We start from the raw sequence: 12,509 nt of genomic DNA on the forward strand, positions 1-12,509 counted from the left end.
ATGGATGGTTTGGATATTGGAAACTTTCTAGATCTCATGGGTGGAATGTTGAGAAAGATCCCCATTTTATGGTTTTCAATTGCTTTGTGAACTAGAATATAAGGATGACTTCTAAGTTTTCTTGGCCTGGGTGACTTTAGGAATGGTCATATTCCTTACTGAGCTAGGGAATGTGTGCTACTCTCCTCTACTCAAAGAAGGCCAGTTAATTAAGATGTGATTGCTTAAGAGCTGTTTTATTACCATGTCAGAAGAAAATTTCATTGCATTGCTCTCTTTTTCATCTCTTTTTTGATCTTTTAGCCTGTTGAGAAATAATGACTGTAAGCTAATGTGTAGATTGTTAGACTTGTCAATGACAGATAAAATTGTGGCTTTAGGAAATAAAACAACTTCCAGTTATTCATGTTGATAGCATGTAGAGATATTGTGAATAATTGGAAGAGAGAGAAACTAACCAGCTATAAAATTAACCTTTTGTTTTTTTTTCTAGTAATACCTTGAGCCAGAATTGCAAATCATAAATAAATTTAATAAATTAATTTCACATCTTTTCCCTGTCCTTGTCTACCTTTGATTAAAGTACTAAAATATATTAATATTTTTTAAAGCCAAAGAGGAGAAAGAACCCCCTGAACTGGAAAAGTTCATATATTGATAATCATCAACTGAATATAGTCACTATTTAGATATAGATTTTAATCTTCATGATGATTTTCTCTGTGCATAGCATGAGTATCCTCAGACAGAAAAATATTGCAATAATATTTTGCACACACAGAGCATTTTTGCTCTAAAAAGCTCTAAACAGAAGGTGTTCCAGATGGTGTCGCTTTAATGTGTATTCTTTGTATACTTTAAAAATTATTATTTTGGAAAATAAATATTTCTTGATTACACTTAACGGTTTCTGGCATGCTATTTGGTACTATTATTGGGACTGGTTTTCTTTTATGTCTTAGGATTTCTATGTGTGAAAAAAAAAATAGTTTCTGAATATCTGTCATCACTGAGTGTTCTGGACCATAAGGTCAGAGGGCATTTTCCTGGATAGTAGGTTAGATATCCACTTTAACTGGAATGTTCAAAACATCCTTTTGTTAAAATTTGAAAACTCTTTTTGCACTTTAGCTTGCATTCTCTGTTTATCTTTTTCTGATGAATAAGCTGCTCTGTTCACAATCTTCACTTTCTATACCTACATGCCCATTTGTCAAAGACACCTATTCTTAAGCTTTTACTGAAAGGTTGTTGGTTATAATGAATACAACAGGAATAATTCAGATATGTTATCAGAAAAAAATCAAAAGACTGGCATGTTTTTTTCTGTTTTTAGTGGGTTTGTGTTTGTTTTTTAAGATTCCTTGGTTGACCCATAGTAAAGCATAATGCCCTTGATGGTGCCCAAGCCTGGCTGCGTTCAGTTTTGATTGCAAATTCCAGACATAAAGAAGCTAACACTGGAGAATAAACACTTCATCAATACATTCCACAATTATGGAACAGACTACTTTTCTCATTTTGGGAGATTAACGCTCTGAATTTAAGATTCTTATTTCATATCAGTTTATTACATATGATGTTTTTTTCCCTCTTGAATTGTATTTTGCAGCAGCTGATATGTTAGCAATACTCTGGAGGGTGAATTATCTTAAAGTGGTTTCTAAATTGTGCATGTAATTGCAAATTAAATAGTAGCCAATTGCCCACAATATCAGCTTGACTGCTTTTGTAACTTTCTGATGATTTAATTCGTAGAGATAGTTTAATCTGAATGTTGCCAAGACAAACAAGAGATTCTCTTCTCTCACCACCCCCATAGGTTTTACAAAAAGAAAGGGACTATTCAAAATTATATTATAGAATGATTTTTTGTTAAATAGAATTACAGTAAAGGGAATGCATGACTATTTAACACAAGGTAGATTTTAAAGTATATATTATTTGCTTCAAAAGTTTCTCTTACTTTAAAGCACTGCTCATATACTGAAATGTAAGCTTATGAATAAGTAAATGTGATTTTATCTGAAAAGTACAAAAGAATGAGAAGATTGCTTCTCAATAAATAGGAGCAGGATAATTTTTTTTTTTTAAGAGAAGTAAGTATATTTAACAGGATTTGGAATTCTAGGTAGGATTTTAGTAGGAAAAAATGAAGGGGCTAAGAGACTAAAGTATTCCAGGAGGTGGAAACAATAGGTTCAGAGGAAGAAGATAGCTAGGGAACAATATCAGTGCAAATTGACCTTGACCTTGAGTTCCTGAGGAGGAATCATGAGCTGATAAATCTGGAAAGATAGATTGATATCATATTAGTATTACAAGTTAAATCTAATTAATAATTTGCTTTGTTCTGGTTCTGGAAAGGATTGCAGGTTCTTTACAAAGATACAGAAGATATATTTTTTAAAGATATTTTAAAACTTAAAAAAATACTATTGTTGAAAGTGTACATTTGGATTTATTCTGCAGCCAGTGGAACATCATTAAAGGTTTTAAGCAGACTAGAAATAGGGCTGTTTCTCCTATTCCTATAGGTGATTGCCTAATAGTGTGCAGAGATGAGATTGTAAAACTGGAGATTTTGCCTTTCTTGAGGAATTAGGTGTTTTGACATTTTTCCTGAACTGTTGGCTTTAGAAGAAATAAGATACTTAGAGTAGTATTTCTTTCTGCATTATTTTTATGACACAGTCTCTGCATCTGCAGATTTTCTTAACAATTGTTTGCTTGCATCTGGCTAAAATTCTATCCTTATTCAGCAAACTCTTATCTGAAGGTGTGGGAAAAAATATCCTGTATCTCTATACATTAAAATAAGAGTGATTATGGATGCAATGACTAAAAATGTGCCAGATTCCTATTTCTGACCATGAAAAAATAATTGGCATGGAACATTCCCTCCCATTTCAAACAGCTAGAAAGCTGGACAAAATATGAAACTATTTTCAGACTTTGGGACAGTTGGCATTACAGGATTGGGATTGTGGAGAGAAGGGAAACAAACGAAGTAAGATTTAAGATCACCTTGTCTTGGGATTTCTGGGTGGCTCAGTCGTTGGGCACCTGCCTTCAGCTCAGATTGTGATCCTGGGATCTGGGATCGGGTCCCACATCGGGCTCCCTGCGGGAAGCCTGCTTCATTCTCTGCCTGTAGGTCTGCCTCTCTCTCTCAGTCTGTGTCTCTCATGAATAAATAAATAAGTCTTAAACAACAACAACAAAAAAAGTTCACCTTGTCTATTTGTAGGCACTTTTCTGTCTGTTCATGGCACAGAGAAAGGTGAGATCAGATTGTGGTGGTTTTACTATAATGCAAAGGTAGAGAGAGAGATAGGAGTTTAAGATTTTAGTTAAGATTTTCTTAAGATGTTCCAGAAAGAATATTAGAATAGAGGTAAATATGTAGAAGAGAGTTTTGGAAATCTTCATAGAAGTTCCCTTTCACCTGTGGCTCAGTATGAATCTGGATATTGGTAGGGTAAGATTCTCAGAGGCCAGGCAGAAAGAACTTCCATGGTACTATGAGATAGGCAGTTTACAGAGCTTGGAAGACATTGGGATATGTTCATATTCCATCCAGGGAAGTTAGGCCTCATTGAGCACACACGGCATTGACAAAGACCCCAAAAAGGTAACATCATAGATTTAAGGCTAAATTAGTCTGAGGGTAAAGGTAGATTTATTTTTACCTTATTTTGCTAAGCCTAAAAAACAGACTTCCAAAGGATCCAAGTGCTCCACAAGTAATTTAGTTTCCCGGGATCAAACAGGCAAATGATGTCAAAATAAACATCAACACTCTAAAAAAAAAGACAACAGTCCCAAACAGCACTCATAATGTCTAGCATTTGGTTAAAATTACTAGTATGAGAAAGCTGCAAATCAGTTCACAGGAACAGACCCAGAAATGAGAAAGATAAAGGAATTAGCAAAGACTTGGAATAGTGATTATTAAATATTATGAATGCATCCAAAGATGTAAAAACATAAACATAATGAGAAAAAATGGATAGTTAAAAAAAGAACCGAATGGAATTTCTAAACCTGAGGAATACACTATCTGTAAAGAAAATTTCACTGGATCAGGAGTGCCTTGTTGTCTCAGTCAGTTTAGCATCTGCCTTCTGCTCAGATGATCTTGGGATCCAGGGAGCAAGCACTGTGTCTGGCTCTCTGCTCAGTGGGGTGTCTGCCCTTCCTCCCTGCTTGTCCTTTCTCTCTCTCTCTCTCTCTCTCTCTCTCTCTCTCTCTCCCCCTCTCAAGTAAAATATTAACAAATAAAATTTCACTGGATCAGCTTTAATGCCATAGAAGATTCCACATAAAAAAAGATTGATGACCTTGAAAGCATGACAGTAGAAGCTATCAAAAGACAGTCATGGAAAGGAAAACGATGAAATAAAATCAACAGAGCCTCAGTGACTGCTTGGAGCAATATCAAGCAGTCTCATGTTAAGTAGAATTCCAAAATGAGAGAAGAGAAAGAAGTAAAAAAGTCTTTGAAGAATTATACGAAATTGATAAAAAACTATTAATCCACATAAGTACTAAGATCATCATACCTTAAGCATGATAATCAAATTTCTAAAAACCATTGGAGGGGAAAAAATTAAATACCAAGAGAAAAAAGACCCATTAAATATAGGTGATAAAGATGAGAATGTCTCGTCACAAACAGTGTAAGCCTGAAGATAGTATATTGAAATCTTTTTAAGTACTGGAGAAAAACAAACAATAATAAAAAACCCTCCAAAATAAGCAGACCAGCAGCTGTTAACCTAAATACTAAATTTAGCAAAAAATATTTTTCAGAAATGAAAGCAAAATAAAGTAGTTTTGGCCAAACAAATGCTGACTTACAAGACTCAATGTTTTCATTTTTGTGTAAATGGTAAGATACTCTCTTCTTCAGTCATGTTCGTGGGGCATGTTATCTGCTTTTTAGTTGTGTTTAAAATGTTCTTTATGGGATTGTATTTATCTTTTATACAGCCAAATTTATTGATCTTATTTGTGAAGATATTCTGATTTTGGGCAGTAGACCAGGCTCAGATATGATAGTCTATCTACACTTTGTGTTATTATAATGTAATTTTGGGAAAATTGTTTTTGTAAGTCCTGAGCTTCATCTCTAGGTATAATTGAACAGTCTTGATTTATTACAGGGTATAAGAATGTTTCTTGATATGACTTTGAAGTGCCTTTTAAAATTTATGTTTGAGGAATGGACAATGAGAATAATTTATTTCTCTGTAGTTAGATTTCTTCAAAGTAACTTTTCAAATTTTCAAGATGTTAAATGAAGTATTATTTTGAAATTCTTTTTTTTCTTTTTTTTTTTTTTTTTGAAATTCTTATTTAGAAATGTAAAATCGTTGTTTGCTAATGCTTGGAATCACAAAGTCGGCCAGCATTTGTGTTGAAAATGTCTTTTGGTATTTTATTTCATGCACAGAGATTAAATAGGAGTCACAGAACAAAGTTGTTGAACTGGGCTATGAAATGTCATACATCTACTTCACCAGATGCTGTGTTTTAGTATTCAGTCTTTGACAAGTTGACTCAGGAGTTAACTTGTCATTACTTGTTCTCTACCCCTCACTAGTTCACAAGGAGACAGCTAAACTTGTCAACATGGGATTTCTTCCAACTAGAAAGAAAATTTAAAGTTTGAAATGTGCACAGTTGATGGCAGAAGTAGACTTGTATTGAGGAGAGTTGTTCCATTTTTTCTTTCTTTCACTACTTGCTAAAATACCACTGTGCCTGTTTGTTTAGATGTAAACAGTATCAAATGTTTTGTATATATTTAAACTATCAAATTAAAAAAAAGAAATTAAGAATCAAAGAAAATTAAAACTTTCTCTTTACCTGAACTCCTGAATTTAGAAGGTCATAATTTTGATTGTCTACATAATATGGGGCTTGATATTTCTCAGGGAAGTTACTCGAGTTACATAGTTTGAGTTAGACAAATGTACCCAGTAAAAGAAGGCTTTTGAGCTGAAGGTGATGTGAGATGAACAAAAAGGCTAAAAGCATGTCAGCAATATTACAGTAAGTATCAGATTTCTTCAAAAAGGAAATTGTGGAAACAGGAGGTCAGGGCAGCTTTAGTTCTGTGGAGAATAAGAACAATAGATACAGAGATCAGAAAGCAAGAGATGAAAATTAGAGGTATGCATGTCAGGAAAGAAGTAGTTCTAGCAAGTTCAGAAGATTTTAGTAATGTGTGTGCTAGTAGATGCTGGTAGCTTTATTTTCTTAGAGAAATGTTTATAGAAAAGAAACTGAAGGAAAGAAAGGTGGACTTTTCTTTTTAAATTAGGGCTACTGAATTATTGGGAACATAAAAGATGAGCACCCACTCCCCCCAAAAAAACAAAGCAAAACAAAAGTGTTCTATAGCTCATTTTTTTCTTTTTAGGTTGAATCCTAAGTAGCCCTCTGAGTTTGCAATCAAGATTAAATAGTTTTACTTTGGTAGAAATATATTTATAAAGACATCAGCCATTACTTTAAACTTGTGTTTGAAGTCAGATTTCTTTTTTTTTTTAATTTTTATGTTTTAAAAGATTTTATTTATTTACTCATGAGAGACACAGAGAGAAGGCAGAGACATAGGCAGAGGGAGAAGCAGGCTCCATGCAGGGAGCCCGACATGGGACTCGATCCCGGGTCTCCAGGATCACGCCCTGGGCTGAAGGCAGGTGCTAAACCGCTGAGCCACTCGGGCTGCCTGAAATCAAATTTTATATCTAGAGGTAGGACTTTAAAATTGTGACATACCACTAAATACCATGCACTATGCTAATGATTAGAGATACCAAAATGCTTTCTTCCTTGCTTGTCTGTGCAAAGTTTGGGTTCTAGCAGCAAAAGCATTTATACATAGAACAAATGGTATAATGAAAGGCAAATCAGTGATTCACAGTTAGGAAGGGATAATAAGCATCCGGACATTAGGGTTAGAGCATCAGGGAGGATTATTGGGAATACACTTGGGGGAGAGTTGGAATAGCCAGCCAAAGATCAGGAAATATTTGTTGCAGTAAAATATGATTTTTTAGATTTTTATTCATTCATTCATTCATTTGTTCATTCATTCATTCATTGATTTGAGACAGAGAGAGAGAGAGGCAGAGACACAGGCAGAGGGAGAAGCAGACTCCATGCAGTTTGCCTGACGTGGGACTCCATCCTGGGATACCAGAATCACACCCTGGGCTGAAGGGGTGGTGCTAAACCCCTGAGTCACCCAGGCATCCCTGTTTTTTGTTTTTTTTTTTTTTTTGTAATGTGTGTCTTTAGGAGACTGGCAGAGTTGGAGGGAAAAATATGATCTAGATCATAAAGGCTTTTTAATCTTGAAAACTCCAGAATTGTAGAGAGAAATGATTAGGAAATGATGCCATTCCCTTTGCATTTATTTATCATTTTGCTTTTAAGTTTTTTTATTGAGATGTTGCTGACATGTAATGTTAAGTTTCAGGCGTACACATAGTAATTCAATATTTATGTATATACAGTGAAATGATCGCCATACTAAATCTGCCTGCTATTTGTCACCTTAAAGGATTATTACATATTAGTGTATTCCCTGTGCAGTGCATTGTATCTCCTGTCTCATTGTATCTCCTGTCTCATTATTTTATTTTATTTTTATTTTTATTTTTTTTAAAGATTACATTTATTTATTCATGACACAGAGAGAGAGGCAGAGACACAGGCAGAGGGAGAAGCAGGCTCCATGCACCGGGAGCCGGACGTGGGATTCGATCCCGGGTCTCCAGGATCACGCCCTGGGCCAAAGGCAGGCGCCAAACCGCTGCGCCACCCAGGGATCCCTCATTAATTTAAATACAGGAAGTTTGTACATGTATTTTCTACTTAGTTTGTACCCTTCCCCCTTTCTCTCCATCCCTTCACCCTCCTACTCTCTGGCAACCAGCTTATTATTCACTGTATCTGGGGGTCAGTTTCTGTTTTTCTGAGTCCACATATAAGTGAAATCATATGATATTTGTCTTTCTCCATCCACCCATGTTGTCACAAATGGCAAGATTTCATTCCTGTATCCATTCATCTGTTGATGGACACTTAGGTTGCTTCTGTGATATGGCCTGTTCTCAACAATGTTGCAGTGAATCATAGAGGTGCATATATCTTTTCGAATTAGTGTTTTCATATCTTTTTTTCAGATAAATACCCCGAAGTGGAATTGCTGTATTTTATAACATTTCTATTTTTAATATTTTGAGGAGCCTCCATACTGTTTTCTATCGTAGCCAGACTGCTTTGCATTCCTATCAGATGTGCATGAGGGTTCCCTCCGTTTCCCATCCTCACCAACACTTGCTTTTGTCTTTTTGATACTTGCCTTTCTGACAGGTGTGAGGTGATAGCTCATTGTGGTTTTGATTTGCATTTCCTTATGATGAGTGATGTTGAGCAACTTTTCATGTGTCAGTTGGCCATCTGAAGGTCTTCTTTGGAGAATGTCTGTTCAGGTCCTCTGCCAGTTTTTTAATTGGATTGTTTGGGCTTTGTTCTTATTTTTCTAGTTCCTGTAGGTGTAAGGTTAGATTGCTAACTCAAGATTTTTTTATAAATTCTTAAGGCAGCTCTTTATTGCTATAAACTTCTTAGAACTGGTTTTGCTGCATGTTATAGAATTTTTACTGTTGTGTTTCCATTTTCATTTGTTTCCGTGTATTTTTTAATTTCCTCTTTGATCTCTTCATTGACAGTTTGGTTGTTTAGTAGCATGTTATTTAGCCTCCGTGTGGTTATATTTTCACCAGTTTTCATGTTGTGATTGATGTCCAGTTTAATACCACTGTGGTTGGAAGACATGCCTGAAATGATTTTAGTCTTCTTAAATTTACTTAGACTTAGTTTGTAGTCTAAATGAGAATTGTCCTAGAGAATGTTCCATGTGCACTGGAAGAGACTTTATTCTGCTGTTTTTGAGTAGAATGTTCTGTATATATCTATTAAGTACATCTTCTCTAACACGTTGTTTTCTTATTGAGCTTCTGTCTGGATGATCTATCCATTGATGTATGTGGGATGTTAAAGTCCTCAATTATTGTGTTACTGTCAATTTATTCCTTTATGTCTTAATATTGGCTTTATATAGTTAGGTGTCCATATGGGGGGTGCACAGATATTTATAAGCCTTCTACTCTCTTGTTGGGTTGATCCCTTTCTCATTATGTAATGTTCTTTTTTGCTGCTTGTTACATTTTTTGTTGTTTTAAAATCTGCTTTATGTAATATAAGTATTACTGCACCAGCTTTCTTTTATTTCCATTTGCATGGAATATCATTTTCATCCTTTCACTTTCAGTTTGTATCTTTAGATCTAAAGTGAGTCTCCTGTAAACAGCATATATGTGTGTGTGTGTGTGTGTGTGTGTGTGTGTGTGTGTGTGTGTATAAAGGATATATATATATAAAGGATATATCCACTCACTGCACCCCACCTTGTCTTTTGATTGGAACATTCAGTTCATTTACATTTGAAGTAGTTATTGATAGATATGTACTTATTGGCCATTTTGTGAATTGTTTTCTCTTGTTGGTGTTGTAATTTTTTTGTGCCTTCCTTCTTTCATCTCTTCCCTTATGATTGGTGACATTTGCTCCTAGTGTTAAGTCTATATTCCTTTTTCTTCATTTTTTGGTGCAGCTTTATAGTCATTTGGTTTGTGGTTTTCATGAGATTCATATATAATATCCTTAGTGTATAGTAGTTTGTCATTTATGTGCAAGCATATTCTGAAAGCACTACATTTTAACTCCACCCCCCGCCTTTTATGTTTTTGACGTCACATTTTACACATTATTATCTTATGTGTCCTTTGGCTACTTATGTAGTCCTAGATGATTTTACTACTTTTGTCTTTAAAACTGTATTTTAGCTATGTAGGTTGTTGACTCACTTTCTTTACATTATATTTACCATTACCATGATAGTTATGTATTGCCATTTTATTACTTGTTTTGTTGTTCCTGGAGATTTTCTCAGATCCTTTTTTGTCTTTGTCACTTTTGGTCTTTTGTTTCCACTGAGAGAGACCCCTTTAATATTTCTTGCGAAGCTGGTTTAGGGGTATGACCATTACTTTGAATTTTTTTATCCGGTACGTTGCTTATCTCTGCTTTGTTTAGTTCTTTTACTGGGATTTTGTTTTTTGTTCCTTCATTAAGAACATATTCCTCTTTCTCCTTATTTTGCCTCTCTCTCTGTTTCTGTGTGTGAGGTAGATCAGTTCTTCCAGTCTTGAAGGAGATTAGTTTTGCATATTAGATCATTTTGGCAGTCCTGAGTGGAAAACAAAGAGTCCTGAGTGGAAAACAAAGAAGTGGGAGGGGAAGTTTATTTGGAGGCATTTTAACAACCTTAAGGAGCAGTGTGAAGATCTGAAATCAAACAATGTCGGAATGAAGAGGAAGCAGAGTAAATATATCCAGCAATAAGAATCAACAGAATTCACAAGGCAGTGATGGGGGGTTGGAACCAATTTAAGATTAATTAACCCTGAGGTGCCTGGGTGGGTCAGAGTTGTGAGATTAAGTTCCCAGTCAGGTGTGGTGGGTGTAGAGTCTGTTTAAATTATCTCTCCCTCTCCCCTGCCTAATTGCATGCATGTTGTCACTAAATAAATAGATAAATAAAACAATTAAATCAATCCTAAATTTCTGTGGGATAAGTGGAGAATTTTAGTACCAGTTGGTATGAGAATGGAGAAAGTTTTGAGATAATTGTGGCACGTTAAGACGAGGGTGTTCCCAAATTAATATTAATTAGTATTATGACTTACTACTTAATTATTAATATTACATTCACTGAGTGTTGACATAGGTACTATTATTACCCTCATTTTGCCACTGATGAAACTGAGGCCCCCCAAAAGTTCATAACTTGTCCAAGGTCACAAAGGAAGTAAGAGTGAAAATTTGAATTTGGGAGATGATTACATTTTCCAGTCTCTTGGCTGCTTTATGCTTTTGCTTTTCAGTCATATGGAGATCTGATCTGTGAGATAAATTTGTAACTGGAGGTAGGGATTTGGGAGTTACCACCTCCAAGAGAGGGATGAAATCACTGGCCTGAGTGACATGTCTCTGCAGAATCCTTGGAGTTCATAGGAGTGCACTGAAGTTCAGAAAAGGAAGTGAGCTTGTATAGAAATTGAACCACCAGAAAGATAGGAGGAAAAGCCAGAAAGAATTGTATTACAAAAGCCAAAATGTATTTTTTTTCCTTAAGGAATGAAATCATTGAGTTCTAAAATCTTGAAAAATGTAGCCACAAAATCCAGTCACCCATGATGCTGGCCAGAGTAGTTTCAGTTCAGTTATTCAGAAACAAAATCTAAGGGGGTCAGGAAATGAAGGGAGGTGAGAGCATGAATTCAGAGAACTACCTGTACTTCCTGGAGAGATGTGACTGCACAGGCAAAAGAGAGATTGAATGGAAGCTAGTGGTAGATGTTGGGTTTTTCTTCTCATGTTTGAGACAAGATCATATTTATATGGATGTAAGGATCATCTGTCTAGAAGCAAGAATTAAAACACCCAAATTATAATTTGAAATGCTTTTAAACTTTACAGAACATTATACATCCATGGGCATACCAAGTTGGATTTCACAGTCTGGCATACTGCAATTGAAAAAGCAGCAGGTACAGATGGTAATGCATTACAGGATCAGCAGCTCAGCAAAAATGACGTTCCCATTATTGTGAACAGCTGTATAGCATTTGTTACACAGTATGGTAAGTATCAGAGTTTTTATTCAACCCCCAGAACTCATAGTATCATTCTTAGAGTTTTTAAGTGGTACCTCTATTGGACTGCATTAGAGCTCTTTATATTTGTAAGTACATCAATGAAAAATAAAAATGTAGCCACTGTTCAGCCAAATGTCATTCCTTCTCCCAATAAAATTTAAATCACATAATGTACTTTTACTATTTTTTTCTTCTTTTACATGCATAAAAAATTTAAATGCCATATTGAAAGAATATTTTGTAAAATGCATACTAAAAATAGGTAGAAGACTATATTTTTCAGAAGTTACAAGCCCATATAGTACATCTAGGGAAATGCAAATGGTTGCCTAATAAGCATGTCTTTAGAAGTGAACAATATGTAAAAGAATTTATTTTTTTGGTGCTATATATTCAAAATATGTGTGCACTTATTTCATTCAACATGCTATTGTTCACATTGTTTGCATTAAGAATCATGGTTATTGTGGTAGTTTGACATAATTTTAACAGGCATTTTTATGAATAGCTTGCAAGTAAAAAACAACTGGTTGACACATGGTCTAGCTTCATTTTAATTTGATATGCTATGATAATATTTTAAATATACGTGAAAAGTAAATAAAGTATGCTTTGATGCTTCAATGTTTATTTTCAAATTCCTTTAAATCCTCAAATTTCTTCTGTTATATATTTCCTTAATACTATAAAAGATAGAAATTTGTT

The 12,509-nt window shown here is 34.8% G+C and overlaps 1 protein-coding gene across 9 annotated transcripts in view; it reads left to right on the forward strand.

Annotated features, from left to right (window-relative positions):
* Positions 1 to 12,509, forward strand: part of ARAP2 (ArfGAP with RhoGAP domain, ankyrin repeat and PH domain 2) — a 190,719-nt gene that overhangs the window by 107,337 nt on the left and 70,873 nt on the right. For all 9 annotated transcript variants that reach the window (XM_038533515.1, XM_038533511.1, XM_038533510.1 and 6 more), the window contains one exon: positions 11,626 to 11,789. In XM_038533515.1, the coding sequence (XP_038389443.1) occupies positions 11,626 to 11,789 (164 nt within the window). The remainder of the gene's footprint in view (positions 1 to 11,625; positions 11,790 to 12,509) is intronic.

Source organism: Canis lupus, chromosome 3 (genome assembly GCF_011100685.1).
Source record: "Canis lupus familiaris isolate Mischka breed German Shepherd chromosome 3, alternate assembly UU_Cfam_GSD_1.0, whole genome shotgun sequence".
Lineage (NCBI taxonomy): Eukaryota > Metazoa > Chordata > Mammalia > Carnivora > Canidae > Canis > Canis lupus.